Genomic DNA, 26,779 nt, shown 5'->3' with positions numbered 1-26,779 from the left:
GGTGGCATTTCTTCCTCGGCCTAGTGGGAATGTGTGTGCAAATTTTCACGGAAATCGCATGCCGTGTTCATGATTTGAGACATTTTGTTCAAAACGGACCAATCCTGCAAACTTTGGAAGTCAACCGTAGCCAATCAGGATGGAATATGAAATATCGGACAGATGCGTCTTGATCACATGACTATAGAGATACTGTGTACCGATTTACGTGATGTTTGGATAAAATCTGAAGGAGTAATATCCAAAAATGGGTATTGCACAAATCGGCCTCCTGGTGGCGCTATAATAGGCCCATGTGAAAAATGTGGGGCAGAGGTTCTGAATTGGCATCCAGGGAGTGTGTGTGCACAGTTTCGCAGCGACCGGGCCAACGGTGCCGGAGATTAGCTGGTAACACACGGACAGGACGGACGGACACACGGACACACGGACGGACGGACAGGGGGCAAAACATACTCTGCCTTTCAGCCTGGCGGAGACAATAAATGTTAAATGTTCCACCTCTGAATCCCCTTTAAGGTAGCAGTGAGGCACGTCTGCATGCAATCCCTTTGTGCGTGTGGTGGTGGTATATGGCAGTGACAGGATCTTAAGCAAATAATATCAAATGACTTGTTTACGTGCTAATGTATTAACTCCATACGCACTGTTGTACTGCAGTCAAACAAAGGGTTATTATAACAGTGCCAAGTTGGAATGCAAGTCCAGCAGCATTAACATGGTATTTCAGACATGTCGCATTAGAGGAGGAGAAAAGAGCCTTTAAGTGGCACCTCGATGTCTGACTCTTGGTCTTGTTTACCAAAGAAGATTGAATAGGCTAATAAATGCCGACATACTTCCCGTTTCATCCATTATAAAAAAAATGAATGGAGGGTGCCTGGTGGCTCAGCCAGTTAGTGCACAGACCACAATGCTCCTTGTGAGATGTGAGGACCCTAGTTTGAATGTTGTTTATCATGTCTCCCTTCTTGCAGATGTTGGTTTTCCGTCTATCTACACACTACTAAAGCATAAATTGCAACAACAAAAAAACAAACAAAACAAAAAAGAGTGAACGGCACATTTTATGACTGTGCCCTTGTTAAACAAGCTTAACATGTTACAACACTTTCAGTGCAATAGTCTGTCTATGCAGCAGCATACTACTAGTGAACCTAACGGCAGAGACCAGCGCTCTAGCCGCAATGGGAACACGCCCTGTGGTTATGGAAATCAGAGGACTGAGGCCTGTGGTCAGTGAGTGTAGGCTAAGAATGCTTGTGAAGGATCTGACTGACTGTACAAGTAGGTACAGTAAGGTAAACCAAGAACCTATCATCAGTCTAAACAGTATAATATTAAAAAAAAACATGATCTGTACATTGAAACCATACAAACTATAGGATACCATATACCAGGTCAACAAATGAACCTGCCATCTGTCTACATAACATGCTATCATGCTCTCTGCAGTTCTGGAGCGAGTTACAATAGTCAAGTTTTGATATGTCTGAGGTCTGGATAAGGAGCTGGGCGTGAGGGTGAGGAAGGGTCTTATCCTTTGAATGTTATAGAGTGTAAACCTACAGGACCGAGTGACCACTGCAATGTGCCATGTGCTGCCATCTGTCTTTTCATGCAGCATTATCTCCGAATATGCCGAGGACGTGTAATAAAGCATTCAAACTCTCCAGTCACATGACGCGAAGGTTGAATAATTCATTTTTAAATGTGAGGTTAAGCCTGGCTGTTTTTCCAATCATGTGTACTAGACTAACTGACTAGCCCGTTCATGTGAAATGACGGTGTGATTCATCACCTTTTTATGTGTAAAAGGAAGGTCTGGTGTTTCTTTTGGCAGAGAACACTGGCCTGTGTGTTTCATGTGTATGTGTTGTGCCAAGTGGGAATTTGGTCTGACCAGTAGTTGTCCAGAACCGAAAAATCCCCAAATCTCTTTATCTGTCTGTTTTCTGTCTGTGGCCTATTTAATGCCCATATATGGAGTCCTCTGTGTCTGTCTGGTTGTCTGTCGTTCTCTCTGGTTGTCTCTGTCCTGTCTGTGTCCATTTTATGCCAATGTATGGAGATACCTGATGTCACCAATATGACGTTATAGTGCTGACATCATTGGTTGGCCTGCAAGTATGATAAGGGTATTACTGCATTAAAGGGAAAGTTCACCCAAAACATTTGTTTTTGTTTTTGTCACATTCCTAAGCCAATAATTTGATGACCAGCGGACTGGCAGGCAGCGGTTCCGGTAGGAGACACAAAGGAGACCTTTTGTGTCTCCTACCGGAAGTCACCCCATGAATTCAAGTCTCCATGGGGTGACTAATTGATAGAAAAAATGTCATTTTGGGGGTGAACTATCCCTTTAAGTACTCTGACAACTGGAACAACACGTACTCTCACAACAGGTACAATGGGTATTGCATAAACAGAGGGGCATGTGTTCCCAAGGGGTATCGTTGTATAGGGTATAGGAAAAACCCTACTGTAATTCTATCCTAGAAATAATCAAGTGTCTGACTGTCTTTGCCTCAACATCCTGATTGATCCATGATTGCTGGACATGACTCCAACTCAAGTTTGGGCTACTCTGCACACAGCTGAAGACTGCTTTGATTTATAAAGGTGTCTGAGTGAGTCTGTGTGACGGTGCTGGCTCTGACAGTGACAGAGTAGCCTTCACGGCGTGGCCAGACTAAGAGCAAAGGGAATTTGCTCTGGCAGATTTGTCTGGTTTCCTAACTGAAAATAGGACACATAGGGATACAAAATTGGTGACTTAAGAGCTGCCTCCATCGCCGGCAGGGAATTAGGAATTAGATGAGTCAACTGTGTGTGTGTGTGTGTGTGTGTGTGTGTGTGTGTGTGTGTGTGTGTGTGTGTGTGTGTGTGTGTGTGTGTGTGTGTGTGTGTGTGTGTGTGTGTGTGTGTGTGTGTGTGTGTGTGCGTGCGTGCGTGCGTGCGTGCGTGCGTGCGTGCGTGCGTGCGTGCGTGCGTGCGTGAGTGCGTGCGTCCGTGTGACAGCGGAACTCACAAATGTCTTACTATTTTCATACCAATACCTGTGTTTTGAACAACTTTTGTTCTGTTATTTCAAATCAGTCACGCAATTAATGCATTCTATAATGAGGTAATTACAACAGTAAACAGGCATTCAAGAGAACTTACTGTCTAGAAGTTGATTGCAAGGAGATCCTTTGCTCTGGAAGAGCTTGTCTTCATTGTCTTCATTCCAGCAGTGTTTCCCAAAACATAGACGTAGAGTTGTGACCCATTTTGAGTTGCAGATCCGTTTTATGGGTCACAAGTGAATATTTGTTTTGTTTTGTTTGTTTTTTTACCAAAAATAATAACCAATTTCTTTCTTTTTTTCCAAAATGATTTTCATTTTTCTAAAGATTCAGACATTTCTAGATAAATAAATAAAACCCTTTTTTCAGAAATGTTCCAACATTTTTTGAAATAGCAGATCTACTCAAACGCGTTGGCAACTTGGCTCACAAGTCAAGACACGTTGCATCGAAACGCTTATATCTGCTATTTTGGTATTTTTTGCGAGCTTAAGTAGTTAATTCATAATGCATTTCATAAGTTTGGGTCCCAGGGAGACAACAAATTGCTCTTTTGGGTCTCAAACTGGTTTGTGAACCCCTGCCACAAATGTATTTCTGAATGTCATGTAATATTGAATATGTCTGAGCCCCTCCGCTCCAAATTCCCATCCGTCACATACCCTCAGGCATGGAAGCAGACTTGTTTGGATATGAAAGCTCCCTTCTGCTTCCATGAAGCAAGCACACAAGGCAGCAGCGTAGAAAGCACCGTGCTCGTTGGACATTTAAGGTACTCTCCCTGCTATTAAGAGTTTAAAGAATATTGAAAAATGCCTTGTTCCCCTTCGTTGACCCAGATGTGGCTTTGAAGAGGCAATAGAATGGAGAAGAGCAAAAAGGCAGCTCTATTATGAAAGAATGCAGGAGTATATCAAGGAGTAATCCCATTGAAGGGATTATTGACACTTCTAGAACCCTGGGAAAGCATGTATGGAGCTGGAAGGCTCAAAAAGAAAAGGAGTAAATCATGTACTGTAACAGCAAATATTCATGACAGGGAGAGGCCTGTAGCATCCCACGTGACTGGCAAGCTGAACCGCATTTAAATCTTACACTATTTACTTAGTTGACAGGAGTCCCCCTGGGGTCCATATCTGGTCCCCTCCTTTCTTCCCTCTACTGCACCATATCTCTTTGCCAAAAATAGCCGATCTACAGCTAATTTTCCCTATTTTGCCAAATGTTTGATGGAATGCCAGAGGGTTCAAGTGGTTAAGTAACTCCTACTGGCCTCAGTTGACTGTGAAGGTCAAAACTGTACACAAGACTGTAGGTGGTTGCCGTTGCCCGACCCTGTTGAACCTCATGATAATCTAATTTACAGAGAGATCATCATGCATACTCCCAAAAATGTGTGTGGTGCTGGGAGTAAATCCCCTTAGATAAGAACTTTTCACAAACACTTTCCCCCTCTTTATTTGTCAATGTTTCGGTCAGATAAGGACCTTCATCAGCACCTGATTTAATTTGAACCAATTTATTTGCAGTCTGTAAAGCAGGAGCCTCTGTGTAATGAGATTAGCGCTGACTCCTAGAGGCTGCGCTGGTCCCTAAGTCGTAACCAGCTATAATGTAACATAAAATTCTCTAGTGATTGCATTAGCCTCATGTGTCAGACAATGGGGCTCTCTCACAAACATTAGTTAAATCTTTAATGTGCACAGTAAAATAGTGAGAGAGTAAAAACTGACCCATTTCCAAATGCTTGCTTTTAGTATTAACTTAAGTGTTTCATTGTCTCACCGACAGTACAGTACAATCAATGGAGACATTTTCTCAGCGGGAGGTGGGATGGTGCTGAAGAAGAATCAAAGACTACCAACATATTAACCACTTGAAACCTAGCATCCTTACTCTGGGGGGAACATTTGCAGAAAATAACAACGTTACGCACTGTGAGCTTGTATATCTGCTATTTTCTGTGAAAAGATTGGTGCAGATGGAAAAAAGAGCGGCCCACGTACAGAGCCGACCCCTATCAACCAAGTATTTGTTTACTAAGTATAGAGGGTTTAAGTGGTTAAAAAGACTGGGAGCAACTGAAGGTTTACAGAATATGGCAAGCATAACACCTTTCAATGGACATAGCATTTCTAATGTTAGGATGAAAGGCCAAAGACCATTTGGCCTGAAAACCACTGTGTCAATTACAGGACCAAGGATCTTTTCCTTACAATTAATGACGGGGAAGAGGTTAAATCTGCACTGCGCTGACTGACACTGAAGGCAGATGACTTTGAATCAGGTACACCATGTCCACTCATCCGGTTACTTGAATTTAATTCACTCTAAAATGACAGAGTGGATTGGACTGCAATTAACAGCCAGCTGTGAATAAATTCCATTAGGAGATACTCGTGGATGCAGACACGCCTTTCACTCTAAATTTCATGAAATGTCATACTTTCATAAGTTGAGCAGTGCTGGTGACTAAGCCAGGAAAAGTAACATGGCAAAACACACAACTGTTAGATTCTGCTCCCTTTGTTTTCTTTTCCAGTCTCTCCGTGACCTCTTAATGTCCATATAGCTGCATGCACCCAGGAAAATAATGAGTGAACTCTAACTTCACAAGAATTGACATGAGGGCCGCATTTCATAATGAACCTTATCCTAATGTTCCTGATGGTGCAGCCTGAGTCGGTCACTTCATGGACTGGTCCATTTTTTTTACTTCATCACTTCCAGTATTATTATTTGTATTATCTTATTGTATTGATGTATTAGCACGCAGCACAGACTTTGCGGAACATGTCCTACCAACATTTCACTGCTTGAACCTGTATGAATGAATGAAAAATAAACCCCTTTTAATTCTTAATTTATTTTTGAACAACTAATTAAATTGTATACATTAAATGCTCTACATGGCTTTCAAAGTCAGTAGTTCTGTTATGTAATAACTATCACAATACTGTGGTGTCTTTTGTCTACGTGAGATACAGCCTTTAGTGCAGAGAATATTCACCTCTCAGTTTCATTCAGTATTTAAATACTTACTTTCCAGCAAACCACAGTACTTTCACCAACATTCTTCTTGTCATCTGTCTGTTCAAGGTAGGTAACAGAAAGCAATGCCTGTAACATAAGCACAGGCCGCAACACATCCGCATGGTATGAAGCTGTGATATGTTTCAGAATAGAAACAACCAATTTACTCCATGGATGGACAGCAAATAATTGTTCCTGTGTTCTGAGCTACCATGTACCAAACCCCTGGATGTTATTGTCTCCGCCAGGCCGAAAGGCATGGCGAGAGAGTATGTTTTACCCCCTGTCCGTCCGTCCGTCCGTCCGTCCGTCCGTCCGTCCGTCCGTCATTCGATCTGTCTGTGTACAGCTAATCTCCGGCACCGTTGGCTTGCTCGCAGCGAAACTGTGCACACACACTCCCTGAATACCAGAGCAGAACCTCTGCCCCACATTTTTCACAGGGGCCTGTTATAGCGCCACCAGGAGGCCGATTGGTGCAAAACACATTTCTTGACAGTACTCCTACAGATTTTGTCCAAACAGCACGCAAATCGGTACACAGTATCTCTATAGTCATTAAAAGAAACGGGTCTTTCAGATTTTTCATATTCCTTTCTGATTGACTAAAATTGCCTTCCAAAGTTTGCAGGAGTGCTCCGTTTTGAACAAAATGCCTCAAATCATGAACACAGCTTGCAATTTCCGTGAAATTTTGCAAGCACATTCCCACTACGTCAAGGAAGAAATGCTACTTGAAAATTTCAGCCTCATGGTGGCGCTATAACAGGCCGATTTGTGTTTTTGCCTATAACTGTGTAAAACCGATCTGTGTAAAACTTTGTATGCACACTCTCTAGAGGCCAAAGAAAAACCTTTGCCCTGCATTTTTCAAATCTGCCTTTTATAGCGCCACCAGGAGGCCGACTTATGTAAAACACATTTTTTGATTGTAAGCCTTCAGATTTTATCCAAATTTCACGCAAATCGGTACACATGATCTCTATAGTCATGTGATCAAGAAGGATCTGTTAGATGTTTCATAGTCCATCCAGATTGACTAAAATGTACATCTAAAGTTTGCAGGAGTGGCCCAAATCATGAACGCAGCGTCCGATTGCAGTGAAACTTTGCTCGCACATTCGCACTACATTGAGGAACAAATGCCACCATTTTAACATTGCCCTATTATAGCGCCACCTTGAGGCCAATTTTTGCAACAGTTTTCTTTTTTATATTACTCCTACAAATTTGTCCAAACATCATGCAAATCGGTACCCATTATCTCTATAGCCAAGTGGTCAAGATGGTTCCTTCCGATTTTTTATATTACATCCTGATTGCCGAATTCCGAACATTGCTGCCCCACAATAACCTACCTGAGCTGGCGGAGACCTGTGTTTTGACCTTATTTAACTTTGCAACCAAAGCACTTGGATTTTGCCATCTCAGGTATTACTGAAGAGCACAAACTAACTTTGAGAACGCTTATTGTGTATATCTATTGTCATTAAACGGAAATGTGTCTTTCAGATTTTTCATATTCCATCCTGATTGGCTAAAAATGGCTTCCAGCGTTTGCAGGAGTGTCCTGTTTTGAACAAAATGCCTCAAATCATGAACTCAGCATGCAGTTTCCATGAGATTTTGCACGCACATTCCCACTAGGCCGAGGAAGAAATGCCATTTGAATTTTCAAATCAGCCTCATGGTGGCGCTAAAACAGGCCGATTCGTGTTTTTACCTATAAATGCACCGATGTGTGTAAAACTTTGTATGCGCACTCATTAAAGGTCATTGGCCTGCATTTTTCCTTTTATAGCGCCACCAGGAGGCCGACTTATGTAAAACTCTTTTTTTTATATGACTCCGATGTTATCCAAATTTCACGCAAATCGGTACACATGATCTCTAAAGTCATGTGATCTAGATGGATCTGTTTGATTTTTCTGATTCCATCCTGATTGGCTGAGATTCACATCCAAAGTTTGCAGTAGTGGCTTGTTTTGAACAAAATGCCGCAAATCATGAACACAGCGTCCGATTGAGGATAAACTTTGCATGCACATTCACACTATGTTGAGGAACAAATGCCACCCTTTTAACATTGGCCTGTTATAGTGCCACCAGCAGGTCTAATTTAGCAAAACATATTTTTGGAACAAAATGCCTCAAATCATTAATGCAGAGTACGATTGCCATGCAAGGCCTAAGAAGAAATGGCACCCTTTTCACATTTAGCGCCACCAGGAGGCCACAATAACCTACCTGACCTGGCGGAAAGCACTTTTTCTAGTTTGTTCTGTGTTTTGTTTTTGGCCTAAAACTATTTCCCAGACATCGTGATAAGTGATGTCCAGCGTTGTCAAATCAATCATCTTCTCACTGAAGACTGAAGAAATCATTCAAAATGTGCTTTTCGTTGACTCATTTCAGGTATGTTGGAACACATCGACATGTTCTTGATCTTCTTCGGGCAAGAAATTAAACTTTTAAATGAAAAATGTGGCGCGTCATTGATTAAAATGTAGCAGCGTCATGTGATTAGTGTGAACGCCCGCCTGCCACCCCCCCCCCCCAAATTACCAGGTTCATGCCCGGATTTACAGAGGCCTATGTCTAAAAACATATTGAATGCAAATTATCTCTCTCACACACACTAACTAACAGCCACAAAATAACAACCACTACACTACCAACATAGTCGTAGATTCAACGTCGGCGTTTGATTCCACAACCTGAAAAAAAATACCTGGGAAAAAAGCAGCAGAGCAACATCTTTAACCACATCAGCACGCATACGACACAATCAGCATCCAACACCACAAGCAGCATCCAACAAACTGCAGCATGAAGCAGCTGCAGCATCCAGCAAAGGAAAAGGAAAAGAGGTTCCTACTTAGAGTCGTCTTCAGAGGAAACCCCCGGCTGGCCGAGGTCTTCGGTGGAGGCCGACGGCGGACACCACCGAAGACACATACACACTGTCGTGGAATTCTGCATCAATGAAGACACATCATACACACTGTCGTGGAATTTTGCGTCAATCAGCAATCAATCCACGGTGGAGACCACCGATGACCAGGGCCGTTGGCGCGGAGGAATCCCCCATGCAAACAAATCCATGGATAGAGAGATCTCCATCTCTAAGGGCATCCTCGGGTTGAGCCTTTCAACGGTACAGTCTGTCTCCACTCTAAGAAAGAAAGAAAGAAAGAAAGAAAGAAGGACAAACAAACATTAATTAAAGTGAGCAAATCTATAAGCTCGGCACATGAGCTTGTAGATCTGCTATTTCTTGAAATATCATTGAAAAATCATTCTGAAATGTACAGGGAGCCAGTGAATTGAGGCAATATGTTTACTGTACACGTATACTGTATCCTGTCACAACTGTCACAATAATCGTATCGCAGAGATTTTAATTTATCGTGAAATTGTCCTCCGTCATACACTAGGATGAATAAGCTTTTGTTAGGATGCAAATTCAGGACCACTTAAACACTCTATACTTGATAAAAACTGACCTGTAAAGAGCGCATTTGGTATGCTCTTCTTTCACTCTACACAAATCGATTCGCAAAAAATAGCAAATCTACAAGCTCACAACGCGCTGTGAGCTTGTAGATCGGCTATTTTTGCTGAACGTTCCCCCCAGAATAGGGATGCTGAGGGTTCAAGTGGTTAACAAAAGTGGCATTAAGTCTTAAGCTTTTGATCATCTTGGAGAGCTGACAGATATTCAAGCACAGTGCCCCTAGGGGGCATCAACAAAGTATAGGCTACGCAACATCATTTGTATTTTCAATTGCTTCTAAAAGCAGATGAGATATTGACTAAAAAAACGCCATTTAGATTTATCAAAATATTTTCAACATTGCATTTTTACATTTTCTTAAAGGTAGGGTAAGTGATATTTTTGGGTTGAAAAGGTGTTTTGTTAAAAGGCTAAAGCACTATATTCTGATAGTGTGTTTGTTCAGTAACAGGAGTCTCCCAGTCTCTCCAGCTCTATATTTCAGGTAGGTGACAAAGTTTCAGCCAATCAGGAGATAGTGCCCATTTATTTAATTTGTATAGTGTTCCAGTTCCAATTGTGTCTGCTCATTTCTTTGTGTCATCACTTCCAATTTCACTATTTTAATCTGTATCCTGTCTGAGTTCTCTATCCTGATTGGATAAAATTGGTATCTTGACCTGAAAATTCATTTTCTGTAGAGCTGGAGAGACATGGAGACTCCTGTTACTGAACAAACACTCTAAAGCAATGATTACTATCAGAATATAGAGCTATCTAACACTTATTTTAACCAAAGAAAATCACTTACCCTACCTTTAAACGTTTGTATTATTGTAAATTATGCCATACTACTGCCATAAAAGTAGAACAGCAGTTACACAATACAATGATAATGCCTAGATTGAGCATTGAGTAGTAGAACAATGGTTCCCAAACTGGGGGTCGGGACCCAAATTATTTTGGGGGTCCCCAGATGATTAGCTTATTGTGTAACATTATTTTCTCACTCAACAGTAAACAAACCAACATACAGTATAAATGAATACAGGGTATTTGCACATTTTCTAAAGTTACAATTTAAGGACTTTTAAGACCTTTTTAATACCTCTAAAATGACAAATAAAAATAAACTAATAAACTAATAAACCAATAAACCTAAATGGAACCGGGTCCATTTAGGTTCCATTTTGTACACTCTCAAATTAACATTGACTTTACAATATAAATTACGGTCCCAGAGATAGAAATTTCATTAAATGGGGACCGGGTCCGTAGCCTAAATGCATGTCAAACTGGGGGGTCCTTGAAATTAAAATGGTTGAGAATCACTGCTAGAGCTGTAAACAATCTTCTCTTATGGGGGTCCTGGCATATCTTTTCAAATGAGTGTCCGCGGGCTAATAAGTGTCAATTTGGGGGTCCTTGACATGGGAAAGGTTGACACTAAGCTAACACACACCTGCAGTAAAACTCACCTGTTTGATGGATGGAGAGATAATTCACTTCTCTTTCCACAGTCTGCTCACATAGTGTGTTTTAGCAGCTTTTTTTCACCAGCCTGGTAACTTACCAGGCTGGTGAAAAAAAGTGCTTACCAGTGGTAAGCATTGACAACTCTACTCGACGTCTATGTCCAGTAACGTTATATTAAGAGTTGTTTATTTCACTATAAGAGTCTTTTATTCCTTCCAAACAAGCAGCGCTTGTTAACAAGCCGTCGTCGTGTTTGCTGGTGTGTGTGTGTGTGTGTGTGTGTGTGTGTGTTGTGTGTATGGGGGGGAGGAGAGCGCTAGCGCGGCAATTGGAGTACTCAAATCAGAGTGGAGAACAGCAACGTCACGCTTTGATGTCACCGCAAAGGACGGCAAGATCTAAGGGGCTCCTAATACGCTCGTTACCCGTGTTGCCATGTCTGCTTATAAATGAGCATTTTATTTATTTATTTTTTGAATTGTAGTCACTTCATTGGGCATGCTTTCTAATGTTTTTTAAACCAGTGGTTCCCACATTTCTTTCATGTCAAGGACCCCCAGATTAATATGTATTTGTCGCAGACCCACATCTGAAAATATGTGGTGCCAGGGACCCCCATACAAGATTTGTGTTGATAAAATGTTTTTAAAAAAACTGAATATTTTACTTTTTTTCCAAATATTTTTTGAAAATAGCAGATCTACAAGCTCACAACGTGTCATGATGTGACACGTTTTGAGCTTGTTGATCTGCTATTTTCAAACAGCCGATGTAAAAGTGGAAACGAATTAGCCTAGTTGCTTCTTTTGGGCTTGTTTTTATCGACACGGCCGCTTGTTTCTTTTGCAAAATCTGGCAACTGATAACCTGCATTACACCAAGGTATATAAAAAGAAGGTACGAACATCTACGTCATGAGAGTCAATGAGAGCCAATGAGAGCCAGGTGGACCACCTAACTTTGGGCTTATTTTTGCTTGTAAAATTTGGTTGTGTGGGTTGTGGTTTCTTGGGCTTAGTTGCTCATTTGGGCTTGCTTCACAATTTTAAATTTAAATTATTTTAACCAGTGGTTCGCAAATATTTTCATGTCATGGACCCCAAAATTATGTATTTGTCCCCTAACCCCCATCTGAAAATGTTTTGTGCCAGGGAGCCCCGTACTAGATTTGTGTTGTTAGAAGGTTTCAAAAATTATTTACATTTTTTATTATATTCTATACTATATTTAATAACTACCCTTTTTTGCGGTTTTCAAATATGTGTTTACACAGAATCAAATGTTTTATGGTCATGATTCACCAGGAGCTGGGTTGGCTTGGTTCCAGGCTTAAAATAATGTATATAAATACCTATTTTTCGGAAACCTCTATGGGCTGAATGAATGGGCTTTCTATATGTGGAACCACAAAATGGGGCCTCTCAATGACCACAGCTAATGGATATTTTGTGTGTGGTACATATTTGACTTTTTTTTTCATTCATAGTTGTGTTCACTCTTGTGTTTCAGGTATTAAACAGGTGTGCAGTTACGTTGACATTTTAATACACCTGAATGAAAGGAAACAGAATGTACATGGCAACACGGCCCGTTCTAGACCACACAAAACCCACCGTGGTGTGGCTGGATGTGGCGCTCAACGCCATTTTAGACGTGGTAAGTGAACGTTGTGTTTTCAAGGCATTAATTCTTCCCAATTGACACGGGACAATGAAGACAGAACAAAGTGATGGCAGAGAGAGTAAATGCCACACGTATCACCTGGTACAGCCGGATGCAGATGCAGTTATGTGACTGTTGAATTGATAATAATAATAATAATAATAATAATAATACCTGACATTATTTTAGGGCTTTTCTAAGTAGCCCACTCAAAGTCCCTTTAATTAACAAATGAAGCCATAACCCCTCTGATGATATTTTATGTTACTACTACAAATTTGGTCCAAACATCATGCAAATCGGTACACATTATTTCCATAGTCAAGTGATCAACAAGGTTGCATCCGATTTTTCAAATTCCATCCTGCTTGGCGAATTCCGAACATTGCTGGCCCTCAATAACCTTCCTGACCCGGCGGAGACCTGTGCTCCGAGGAGCACTTTTTCTAGTTTTAACATTGATCTATCCGTTCCGCTCTGTCACTGAGCTCAATAGAAGAGCTAAAGCTCTTAGATGGAGTTGGAGTGAGAGGAATCCGCTTCTATGTGGATGACTTCAGACAGTGTTCACATCTGTGAGCATGCTCCGAGCAGTTTGATGGCTTTCAATACAAAACAAAGGACGGCAGCAGCTATTTTCTTATGCTTTCCAGAGTAAGTGTTGGTGTGTCAGGACTCAGGACCTTAACTCGGGGTGGACCCTAATGCAGAACTGAACTCAAGAAAAAAACACAGAAACCAGGATCACACTTAACTTAACAACGCATGGGTACCCGAGGCTACACTTAACTAGACTTTGCTTACAGCTAACCAGCCAACCAGGCTCAGCAGGTAGATATCGCAGGTGAATCACCTGAAGGCAAACAAGGCTCTGGGGGAAGGGAGTTATGAAAAGACAGCGTGTGTGTGTGTGTATGTGTGTGTGTGTGTGTGTGTGTGTGTGTGTGTGTGTGTGTGTGTGTGTGTGTGTGTGTGTGTGTGTGTGTGTGTGTGTGTGTGTGTGTGCGTGCGTGCGTGCGTGCGTGTGTGTGTGTGTTACAGGATATCTTTGCTCTCCACAACTTGCTTCTTGAACTTGCTGCCAGTAGGCTAATGTCCATGCATTAGACAGCTGTCTTGACCAGAGTCAAATTATCCTTGAGTTTCTTGTAGATGCCAATAGAGGGTATGCATGCTTAAAGTGAATAGCACATCAAGTGGCAAATCGAGTGGCATAGCAACATGCAAAGTGAGTTTAACGTTGTTTAATGCAATCAGATAGGACTTTTATGTTTGGATGCATGCGTTTCAAGGCCAGAAAATATTCTGGCCTGAGTGGCAAAAAATGTTTTGCCACTCAGTAGGCATTCCTGCATAACTTCCGGGTTTGATGATGATGTCACACGCATACCCTCTGTTCCTCAGTGTGTAAAGTCTAATCGCTCTGTGATCGCATGCGCAGTAAATTTGGACATGGATCTGAGCTTCTCTGGAGTTTACAACCTATAGTATAGGCCAGTGGTTCTCAACCTTTTCAAGACGTGACCCCCCAAAATAATCATATTTGAACTGGGGACCCTCCAAAATATTCATATGTGAACTGGGGACCCCCACCCTGAGCAGCACTTGGAATACAGGAGTTGAGCCATTCAATTCTGTTTGACTCGATCGGTTCCACTTCCACAGATAAAAAAAAATGAAAATAGCAGATCTACAAGCTTTGTAGATTGGCAAACATATTTTTTTGCCTCTTCCTTAAATTATTTGACGATTTGGCCAATGTTTGACCAGTTTTTTTGATCAGAGTAGGCCTATATGTCATTTCCTGTGTTTTGGTGCATTTTGTGAGTTTGATACTTTTATCAGGCTTGCTTTACTAGCATTGGGACATAATGGGTACAATTTCATCCATTAAAAAGTAGGCATATACAGAAATTGATTTGATGAGCAATGTAAAACTTTTAATAATAATAACCATTCATTACTTAAAAGTTAATATCTCTGGATATGATGGCATGCACTGACCACACGCCCGAACTGGGGGGTCTTGGGGTCCCCCCCCCCCAAAAAGAAGAATTTGGGGAGTTTGATACCAAATCCAGGAGAAAACCAGAAGAAATGAAGATCCAGGAGAGTGTCAGGAGACTTGGTCAAAAACCAGGAGACTCATGCGGGATCCAGGAGTGTTGGCAGCCCTTTTAATGTGTTGATTACTTTTGATGCAGTAGGCCTAATGGTCTTTTTCTTTTCTCTCTTTAATTTTTTGTTTTGGTATTGAAAAGGTCTTAAAAGTCCTTACATTCACTGTCATCTGTGGACTCCCCCCAGGCCCCCACCCCCCAAAAAAAAATCATATGGGGACCCCCCTGGGGGTCCCGACCCACAGGTTGAGAACCACTGATATAGTATACCGATTGGAGTGACCGCGCGCACTGATGAGAAACCCAACATAGGCTACACAACGGGTCTGTCATGATGGCGTATCCCCCAATCCACGGCGGGCTTTCTATGTCATCTTTCCTGTCTCAGCCTTCGTTTTTCACCAAGCCTGGAGACGCAGCAGGGCTGTGCGCTGCTTTGGGACGTCGCTGTGGAGACCATGTCCGACCACCACCACCACCACCACCACCACCACCATGTCCCTTTAAAAGTCTGTGGCCAGAAAATGAGCAAGTGGACGAAGATGATGACCTGAAAGTCTCGCTGGATTCTAAGGATTTGTGGAATGAATTCTACAAAATGGGAACGGAGATGGTCATCACGAAATCGGGAAGGTAAAGATGTGTAGTAAGCAAACGTTTACATTTCAAGGTCTCTCCTTAACTCTGACAGCGTAAATGGAACCAAATGGACCCATTTGGTTTCATTTGAACCCAGAGAGTCCCTGGAATGCACTTTGAAGAACCACTGGCTTAGACAAACTAATTCGATCCAAATAGTAAATGTAAATGGATATATGGCATGTATGACTGGATGAGATCATCTAAACACTTTCAAAAGTAGACCTAAAGTAACTTATTAATCTTACATCCATGTCTGAAAAGCCTAAAGGCTTGTAATGTTTATTGCCTGTTAATTAAGACTGTTTTATCTAATGAGTTCACCATATATTTGAGATTGTTTAAAAAAAAACATTTGGTTGTATTTTACATTTTCTATTATACTTTTTCTTATACTGTCATGTAATATGTTTTCATATTATGTAATGCAATTTATTTTTGTGTGGACCCCAGAAAGAGTAGGCTGCTGCTAAGGTAGTATAGCTAATGGGGATCCAAATAAAGAATACAATAATCAATATAATTCTTTAAGGGTTTATTTTGCCTATATGGCCTCAATGTTAATTTAATAGCCTGCTCTTATTCCGTTCTACAGGAGAATGTTTCCTCCTTTCAAAGTTCGCGTCAGTGGTCTGGATAAGAAAGCAAAGTATATTCTACTGATGGACATTGTGGCTTCTGATGACTGTCGCTATAAGTTCCATAACTCCCGCTGGATAGCAGCTGGTCAGGCTGACCCGGAGATGCCCAGACGAATGTACATCCACCCTGATAGTCCTTCTAAAGGGGAGCAGTGGATGACCAAGCCGGTTGCTTTTAATAAACTCAAATTAACCAATAATATTTCGGACAAGCATGGATTTGTAAGTATACTAGGCAAAGCATTATTAGTGCATCTTTTTGTATGTGCGTTTATGTGCTTCAACTTCAGTTGCTTGTGTACGGGGGCAGAACTCCCGGACTCTGCGGTCACATCGACCTTTGTATATGCAGTGGTTGAAAAAGTACTCACGTGTTTTACTTAACAATACGCTATTGTAGAAATAAAACGTTACGTAAGTACAAGTTCGGTATTCAAAATCTACTTGAGTGAAAGTACAAAAGTATTGGCATCGACATTTATTAGTAGGCTACCAAAAGTAGACAGTAGGCTACTCACAGCAGAATGTCCCGTTTCACAAGTTTTCAAAATTAAAATGTAAAAAAATCTTTTGAAAATAGCAGATCTACAAGCTCACAATGCATGGTGCATGGTGACCATTTTGAGCTTGTAGATGGGCTATTTTCAAATGGCCAAAATGTATATAGGGCTGAAGTTTTTAATGTTTTGTAATAATAATACAAATCTACAAAGTAACTAGTAACAACATTTTTCAAATAATTGTAGTGAAGTAAAAGTATAATAATTTGCCTCGGAGATGTAGTGGAGTAGAAGTAAAAGTATTGACAATTGGAAATACTCCAGTAAAGTAAAAAATACCTCAAAATTTTACTTAAGTACAGTAATTGAGTAAATGTACTTAGTTACTTTACACCACTGTTTGTATGTTAGGAGAATTGTGCACAGCAGCATGTAGGCGCGCCCATCACATAGTTACATATTTAAAAATGACACGATCGCTGTCCATGGTGCTGGAACCTTTGCTTGTGTGTGTGCGTGCATGCCTGCGTGTGTGCGTGCGTGCATGGTTTGTGCATGGTTTGTGCATGTGCTATGGGCAGGCAGTGTAGTGTTTTGTTTACCTGTGTGTGTCTGTTTTAACTAAGCAAACTACATTAAAATGGTGTAAAGAGCGATGATGTCTCAAATGCTTTGAACAATGTTAAAGCATGTAAGGTCAAGCTTTAATGGGTTATTTTATCTAGCACCATAATGCAACAGTATAGTGCTTTTCTGAACCTAATGGTTGGGGGTTGGGGGTTGAGGGCGGGGGGGGTGTTGTCAAGTGCTCTGGCCCCAGGGCTTTCTAACTTGCTCCACCAGCTTGAGTATGTTGTTTTCTTCTGTAGTGAATTAGAAACAAATATAGTTTATTTATGCCATATATGCCATATGGATAGAGGTGCTATAGCATTGTTATTTTAACTCATCCATTTCTTTAAAATTACGTGTTTAAGAAATGAAGTGATGATCATGTAAAAGATGAGCCTTGTTATAGGCTATAGGTTATCTCCGCCAGGCCTACAGGAGCCTGACAAAGGTCATAGCTCACAAATGAGATTTTAAGAAAATCAAACTGTAATATTGTCACCTTCACATTCCTTAGTGCTATGTTTGATATTGTCATCACACATGGTTACAAAATGTCTATGCAGGCTATATAAACTGCAGCTGCTAAACAATGTGATGCACTGTCTTTCTCTAATTCTGCAGACAATTCTGAATTCTATGCATAAATATCAGCCCAGATTTCATATTGTGAGAGCTAATGATGTAATGAAGCTGCCCTGCTGCAACTTCCGGACTTATGTCTTCCCCGAGACAGAGTTCATTGCGGTCACGGCGTATCAAAATGATAAGGTAAACCATCTCTCTCTCTCTCTCTCTCTCTCTCTCTCTCTCTCTCTCTCTCTCTCTCTCACACTCACCCACTCTGTCTCTCTTACTTTCTCTGTTACTCTCACTCACAAACAAATTGTTGCAGGAAAGTACACAATTATTTTCAAGTACTACTTTACTGAGAGGCCTAATTAGCTGCAACCAACAAGGACCTCATGGACATGAACTCACTTGCTGTATAGCCTAGAAAATCTAAACTCCTTTCAACTTCTTACATAATGTGCACAATGACAGCCTTATCCTTTTCCCCTTCTTCTTCAGATTACACAGCTAAAAATTGATAACAATCCTTTTGCTAAAGGATTCAGAGACACAGGGAATGGTCGACGAGAAAAAAGGTAGGCTGCTACATAGCCTGTGTGAAATGAGCCACTTGTTTTGCAACCAGGATGCATATTAAACAGATTTACCATATCTAATTCTTACTACACTATAATATTGATGTACAGGTGGATTTACTAATCAAAGGTTGATTTACAGGAAGTCCCCAAACCATCTGTCGCTGCACAAGGAATATCAGGAATGCGCAGACTCTGATGAGTCCAGTGATCATCCAGGCGCCAGGGTTCATTCTCCCCTTGAAGTGTCTAACCCTGCAAGTCGAGGTAGACAGTAACCCGATAGCTTTTAATAATTAAAATGCATAAATAACGTAGTCCTGAAGTTATACATGAATGCTGAAAGTGTTCATGTATATATGGGTTTCAGGCTAGACTATTCATTCTATTGCATATAGTGCCTGGCTTTGTAGAAAGCATTGATTTGGGGAAAACGAAAATAGGCCTATACATAAAAACAGCCTTTGGGTACTTCATTGTTAACCACTAACATGGAGCTTGAAGTTCAATGGGTTTATGTAGGAGGGGGTCGTGACTGATAAAGTGAATATTTAAAAAATGGGAAATTTCTTTATCACAAACACAGCCACAGATGAATAGTGCACAAAACATCAGAGTGAAAATATGAAAAAAGAATCCATCCAGGATTGTACAAGTTAAATAGAGAAAGCAGTCAGTTCTAGTGGCCACTGGCCATCAATATGATATTAATAGGCATGGTAATTTGAAGGCAATATAAAGCAGCTCTCAATACTTGCTGCAACAGAATAACCTTTCTCTGTGAAGCTCAATTGATACTCCACCACACGGCAGTGTCGCTTGCCAAAAAGTAATGTGTTCACAATTCTCATGACTGTCGCAGTTTCACTGTACAAGCCGTTTGTACTTAGACATGGATGGTTTAATCTTTGAGACAAGCATATGCTACTGGCAGGATCAACCAGGTAGGTTGACCCTGCCTGGTAGGTTGATCCTGCCCCGCGGCGGAACAGGAGGCCTACCTGGTTGATCCTGCCAGTAGCATATGCTTGTCTCAAAGATTAAGCCATGCATGTCTAAGTACAAACGGCTTGTACAGTGAAACTGTGTTCAGTCATGAGCATTGTGGTACCCTTAAGTCCCAAGTTAATTCTTCTAAATTGTCAGTGGGAGGTGGCTTTTATACTTAGGTATGTATGTCGTTTTGACGTTTAGTCCATTTTAGATCATGATCATTTGAAGTAGAGACATTAGACCTATGTTAACTTGATAGCTGAATTTGACATTATTTAAAGATTGGTTAGATTGAGCCTTTTTGTAGAATGGCCACATGATCAAATTTGAGAGTAGACCTGTCTGAATGAAGACCAGAAGCCTAATATATTAGTCAAAGGGGATTCTCCTTTGACTAAGCTATAGATGTGTGGCTTCCCTGTGGAAGATCTGGGTTTGAATCCAGGTGGTTATGTCAATCACTCAATTCCCAGCTCTTTTGCTCTATTGGTATTGCATGATTTTTAAAAGACCACTACACATTTTAGTTGAGCTTCGGGGCAATGAAGCTGCAGCCAGTAATTCTAATGCCCTTTTAATGTCATTATTCACCTTTGATTAAACTCATTTCAGATATTTATTTTAAAGTAATGTATTATTTTTCCTCAGATGAGAAAAACAGCAACATTGGACAGGATGTTGAGTCCCAAGATACTGGAACCTGTACGCCTCCTTTGGGCCAAAAGGGCAAGGAAACACCCAGGACCAATTCAGACCTCAAGAACAGTGACTATGGGTCAAGGGAAGAAAAGGTGTTGTTCAGTGTCTCAGACATTAGGCACCACCATAAGAAAGATTTCCAGAAGAGGGATTTAAATAGTGGTGTTTTAAGTGAAATAAAAGATGGAATCTTACCTCCACTTGTGCCAACAGAGACTCGTTACCTACAGCACTTGGTGATCCCGGATTTGCAAAGTCAACAGTTTTTAAAGCCATTGAATTCTGGACAGTTTGCAGTGGTTCCAGATTCATTGTCCACTGTTGGTAAGGGACACCTGTTTGCCTATCTGTCAGGGGTAAATGGACTTGAGAACAGATGCTCAACTTCTCAAAGCATCAGCTATTCGAGTTCCTTCCTGTTCCACCTGTCGCAGCACATTTTGGCATCTCAGGTAGGCTTGAAGCATAGATGAAAGTACATTTAATTAAGCATTTGTGTATCAAGTAGGCTCAGCAGAAACTAAGAACTAATCAGAAATGCATCCTTTAGCCTAAATTATTTTACCTTACATTGTTCAGAAATCATTTAATTTTATTTTGGTGACAGTGAATAAAACACCACATTTTCAACCTATCTTCATATAATTGGTCCTCTTTAATTTGCTCATTATACGATTATACATTTCTGTCTACTCGCTCTGTGTCTCAGAGAAGGGCTGTGGACAGTTCAATAACCATAACCAATAACCATAACTTGCTAAATGGTGACAATCCCTTTTTTGTTATATATTTTCTTTCAGGGAATTCCGGTGACACCTTTTGCAGGATTCTTCCCATATCCATACAACTATATGGCAGCGGCGGCCGCAATGGCCCCAGCACTCCTCACCTCTTCAGCAACCTCCGTCCTGTACAGAAACGCCAGCCTCAGCACCTCTCCATCAAGCTTGCGATTCAGCCCTTATCAGATCCCCACCTCTACTGCACCAAGCGAGAATCTTCCCAGCACTAGACTGTCTGGCAAATTAAATGCAGGATCTACGTTGTTGAAATCAGACAGCAGAGTCTCAATTCCGGTGTCTGAGTGTCATCACAACACTGGGATCAACAAAAGTTTGTCACCGAAAACTCTTATAAAGGTTTCTACTAATGAGCTGCAAAGTGTATAGTGGACTTGAGAAAACAAAGATGTCACCCATAAACTCATGTGATGCATAAATCAATTCACAAATCATTTCACAATAGTCTCCTAAAATGGTATAAAGAATGACTGTGTAGCTGCAGTTGAAGCCCTCATTGTTTAAAATTTGTTATACTGTATACTGCCAATACGAAAACAGAGCTATCCATCCCATCCAACAATATCTAATTGTAAATGGTTAAAATATTATATAGAATATTTTTGCGTTGTAATGCTCAGTAACACTCAAAACCTATTTTGTAAATATGTGATAACCTAAAGATAAATAATAACTTATTTATTTTGTATTTACATATATATATGTAGTGTTCTTTTTACACATGAAAAAATAAGTAATTTGGGGCAGACAACGTTTCAAATATTGTTAGTAAGTGTATAATAATCTTCCCATGAGATATGAAGGTAGTGTGTGGACATTTAGGTGAGTACAGTCCATATCCAGTTGATAAAACTGTTGAACATTGATTATTTCCAGGAAAAACTCAGGATTCTTCTCCAGCACCAAAGAAGATTTTTTTAAATAGATTATTTTACACTTTCTTCAGGTTATTTGATTGATAGTTGATGTTTGTATTTTTCCACATTTAAAATAAAAATATGTTTTCAAATTGTTGTTAATATTTGCATTTGACATTGTTGACCTTTGCTAAATTGTGATTGGCCTAATGCAGAAATAAATCAGCATTCATGATAACAAGTATATTTTATGGTATGTACTAGTTTCAGGAATCTATCACATCACTCCTATTCATATTGATTGAAACCTTTATTTATTCTCGAAAAGATCATTGAGGAACAAGATTAAGATTACACACACAAGAGAAATCAACAGTACATTCCACAATTCAACAATACAACATAAAGAAAAGACAGAAACAACAAAATAAGACCTAATAGAAAATGTGTAAATTAAAAACAATCACATATTGAGGTAGGTAGATTTAAGAGTAAGTCATTAAATTGTCCATAGGAAATTGGGGCGTTAATTTTTTGCTCGAGTTGTAAGGTATTCCATGAAATAGGAGCATCAAAGCAGAAAGCAGTTTTCCCTACCTTAGAGCACCAAAGTCTGACGTCACAGAAAAATTAGGAATACCTATTTTATACTTAGCGATCTACAAGCTCACAATGCATCCCCATTGCTGCCCTTTTTGAGCTTGTAAATACTGTAAGCTATTTTCAGCCAAATACATGTCAATTTGGGGGTCTTGATATGAAAATGTTTGAGAACCACTGCTTTAGAGATTTTAATGGACCAGAAAGTTAGAATCCAAACCCAAACAGACCTGGTTGTGTTGAAGCCCAAGCCCCCATTTCATGAATCTGGCCAGACCTCTCTTTAGGAATTTTCTTAGGAAGAATTTTAAGTAGAAACTTTTTAGGGGGAGCTCTTAAAAACTGTTTTGCCTGGCACCCGCCCAGAAGGAAAAGATTTTTAAATTGTTTTAAAACCTTTAAAACATGCACCTCAAGTTCTTGAGGTGCGTTGATTTGATTTCCCTATGAATAGCCTACAGAGTCTAAATTCATTAAAATTAAGATTTGTTTTAAAATAATATCTGTGGCTGTAGTTTTGCTTCTTGGCGTTGCATGACAATACCTCGCTGCCCCATTCTTCACTCTTGTCATCTCTTAGCAAGTCCGCTGAAGCTGATAGTCAACAGCTCTGTAGGACTGGGAGGCCCATGGACCTAATGAGGTTGATTCTGATGTGATGCTTTTGGACAGCGATCTGCTTTCCCCTCCTCTCCTGCAACATGTGACTCATTAAAGTTCTTCACAATTACTTTCATGACAACTCATGTCTGTTAGACATGAGTTTGTAGCCACACATCATTGTGTAAGCACTAAGCAGTCATAGCATCAGGTTCTGCAACGTTTCTGTGTAGAGAACAATGTGCTCTCGACACACCTATGACAGACTATATTCGGAACAGGCTTTTTTCCCCCCCAATTAAGCCCTGTATACTTAGTTGACCGAAGTCCCCCAGGGGTCTATATAGGCTCCTGTTATCACTAAATATCTTACATGGAAATGACTGATCTACTAGCTCACAACTTTTTGGGGTGAAAAAACATACAAATTTAAGTAACAAAAACGTGAGAGCAAGTGACCAAGAAATAACTGCATCGTAGCATCTATCAAAAGAAGGTGACAAGAAGGAATGCAAAGAGAGAGGAGTGCTGGGGGTGAGGTGGGGTCTGAATAGTTGAGACCTGTGTGGAGCATTGTCCTGGGTGTTTTATGCCATCATCAAGTGATATGGACTTGCACATAAGCTGCAAATAACACCTGGCCATTGATCAGTTCTCATCTAGACATTCTGCTCCACTGTGAATCTTAGTAACACTTTACAGTAGAGGATTATGGTGGATCTAATATATGGGTGGGGGTGGGGTAGTAGGATTCAATCTGATCTGTTTAGTCATAATGTGTTATTCTTCTGGAGGGACGTGTTCACTTACTTTACAAGTGCTCTCTGTCAGTTATACTCATTACAGTTGGAATCCACGCGGGACTGGGGTCAGGCAGGTCATCTCCAGATTTGCGTCAGTGTCCTTGGCTGGAGCCACAGTCCAGCAGTTGTTTGGGTTTGTGTCAAGTCAGCTTAAGGACCAAGGTGCCTAGATTCACAACCTCTGTATACAGTATATAATTAAAGCTGGCATTGCTTTAATTACATACTGACCCTCACCCTCCAATCTAATCTGGTGAAGTGTTGTTCCCATATATCCCAGAGACATACTAGGAAAGAACAAATAGATGGAAGTATGATGCAGGGATGTGATTAGATCCTGGCTATTGGGCTCCAGCGCAAAATGCATTCAAACGTTTATGCTAAACTATAAATAGTAGACCACTTTTGCAATTAGTTCATTTGGTTACATCATGGGTGTAGATTTGGGGGAACTACTGTTGTCCACGCCAGGCATTCCCTTGGCTGCACAGAATGTCAAAAGGGTAAATTGTTCACATTCCTCCATGATTGGTGAGTGAATGGCATTTCACAGGATAGACCAAGTAATTCTGACATCACCACAATAACAAATTTACGTCTGGGTGGATAAAGCTGCACTGGAGCATTATTATCTATGGTATAACCTGTGTCACATAACTTATTTTTTACAGCTTGGCTCTGCAGGAGGCTAGCCATCAATAAGAGGGTCGATCTGTGTGTTTGTCAATCAATCAGCGCCACATTTCTTGTGGACACTGCCAGCGGGCTAACTTAGTACCTCCACTAATTAATAAAGCACCGATCAGAGCACTACATCATGTGCCGCTTGGCCAATCAAATACGGATGTCATGTTTGTGTCATTTTGTGACTTTTTGTGACATTTGTTTGCCAATCAAATACGGATGTTATCTTTGCGATGCCCACCGTCCACCTACAAGGCAATTTTAAGATGGAAGTCAATGGGGCTGGGATCGTGATGAAACCTTGTTTTTGTTAAATCAGCAAGATGAAAAGCAGCTCTTGGTGCATGTGTGTTCAAACTTCAAAGCAGAAATTGACACAGCCTAGGTCTAATTCATTACATGAAGAGCATTTGGCTTTCCAGTCGCAAACACAACAATTCAATTCAACAGTTCAGTTGTCTGCGGGTACTAAGCTGACCAGATGCAGCATACCCCCCACCCCCCCAAAAAAGAGAACAAAAATAAATCCCATACCTATTTGTATGAGTGTACATACACTCTGATTTGGTCTATGCACTGCATATGCGATATTGGATCATTTCCCTCAATAAATAAATGACCATGTATAATACTTTTGTCTCATTTGTTTAGTTGGCTTCTCTTTCATTCACCACAGGTCATATTTGTGCTGAAATACAGAAAATTCTAAAGGGTTCACAAACATTCAACCATCACGCATAAGCATTCACCAAAAACACTCTTGTGGAATCCTGGCCTTTTAAGTGAGTTTTGGCAAAAGTTCACACTTAACGCAGATGACAGGTTGCAGGGGACACGGAGGGAGATGACCTTCTAAACAGGTACACTGAAGGTTACAGAGACTCTGGGATATGACAGGTTTGCTTCATTGTGACAGAAGGTCATGTCACTTTAGATATAGAAACACCACTTGAACACACTCTTTAAGAGCCCAATTGTCCTAAACCACACTGACAGCTGTCATTCTACCCAACACTGTGAAGAGTGAAGACAGACACCACTATATCTATGGCATCCTATTTCCCAACTGACAAGGGATGATAAAAACGGTTCTAAGACTAAAGCCCCCATTTCAAAGAATTGTGTGTATATATACCTCATACATTAATATGAGCTGTCACCCATAATACAGACAGACAGACAGACAGACAGACAGACAGACACCTTCTTATAGAAGGCTAGCCTCCTGCAGAAACCATACAGGACATTAAAAACACAGTTAAAGATGAGAAACAGGTTGCCAAATTGGGCTTGTCTATAAGAAAAGACAAATTAATGCAACTGAAGCCACCTATACAGTAGATGTGTTACGGTGGTGGAGTTAATATATTTACAACGTTAAGAATCCCTGCAGAGAGTTCTCATATGTGAATTAATTCAAATTGACCTTCTAATCTAGCCCCTTGTAGGGCATGAAGCTTATTATTATTGTAAAGGGTCACTAAGACTTGGGTAGTAAGTGTTGTAGCATACAATACAATGCACAGAGCAGAGAGCACTGTGGACATCTATAGTAGAAGGAGAGTCAAGGAAAGTAACATGTTGCAGGTGTCAGTTTGATGTCCTCTCATACACATTACTGAACCTCTTATCTTCTCACCCCTTGTGCTGGATTACTCACGGGGCCTATGAACAAGCTGTAGAAATCAAATCTCACGGAAAGCCTTTCCCCCAGAGGTATGAGACCTGTCAAAGGACACAGCTCTGGACACTGATGTGAGCATCTGGAGACTGCTCTTAATCATCAGCTCATCTCCACATGGACATGGGCCTTTGAGAAGAAACACTGAAGCGTTGTGACAGGTAGGTTAAATATACAAAAGGATAAAATAATACATCTTAAATATTATTATGTCAGAGTGTGTTGTTTAGGGGATCAAGTAGTTCATAAATGGACCCCACATACTGTATTATTGAAGTCTGTCAAACACAGGGATAAAGAATAAATAAAACAAGGCATTAGTAAGATACAACTATACATTTGGGTTAAAGTAGGCCTAAATGTAAACGTTTATACTATGGCATCCCAAAATCCCATTAAGCAAATGGTGTCGCACACCGACTATAGCAGGTCTACAAGCTCAGAGCATGTCACACTGTGATGTGTTGTGAGCTTGTACATCGGCTATTTTTGGTGCGCAACTACACACAAAATCCATAACAATTTGATAATCATCACAACCTTTTCTCAGTTGACCAAAAGGAGATTTCTGATTAATCCATTTCTGCATGGGATATTTTTTGTTTCATTGCATATTTGAATACATCAGCAGAAATAACTAGTATAGGTCATCCAACTTGTGTTATGAAGG

The 26,779-nt window shown here is 40.6% G+C and overlaps 1 protein-coding gene across 1 annotated transcript; it reads left to right on the top strand.

Moving 5' to 3' along the window:
• Positions 1-12,648: 12,648 nt before the first annotated feature.
• On the top strand, positions 12,649-22,980 carry LOC311057302 (T-box transcription factor TBX3-like; the record flags this gene model as incomplete). The annotated part of the gene is made up of 8 exons (XM_084074257.1): positions 12,649-12,729; positions 15,244-15,488; positions 16,090-16,357; positions 17,869-18,015; positions 18,316-18,392; positions 20,479-20,536; positions 20,885-21,104; positions 22,922-22,980. 8 exons carry the CDS (start codon positions 12,649-12,651, stop codon positions 22,978-22,980), a joined length of 1,155 nt encoding a protein of 384 aa, XP_083930383.1.
• Between the last annotated feature and the right edge of the window lie 3,799 nt (positions 22,981-26,779).

The sequence above is a fragment of the Gymnoscopelus microlampas genome (assembly GCF_963454915.1).
Source record: "Gymnoscopelus microlampas genome assembly, chromosome: 12".
NCBI lineage: Eukaryota > Metazoa > Chordata > Actinopteri > Myctophiformes > Myctophidae > Gymnoscopelus > Gymnoscopelus microlampas.
The sequence above is the reverse complement of the archived record's forward strand: the minus strand, read 5'-3'. Positions and strand labels throughout refer to the sequence as shown.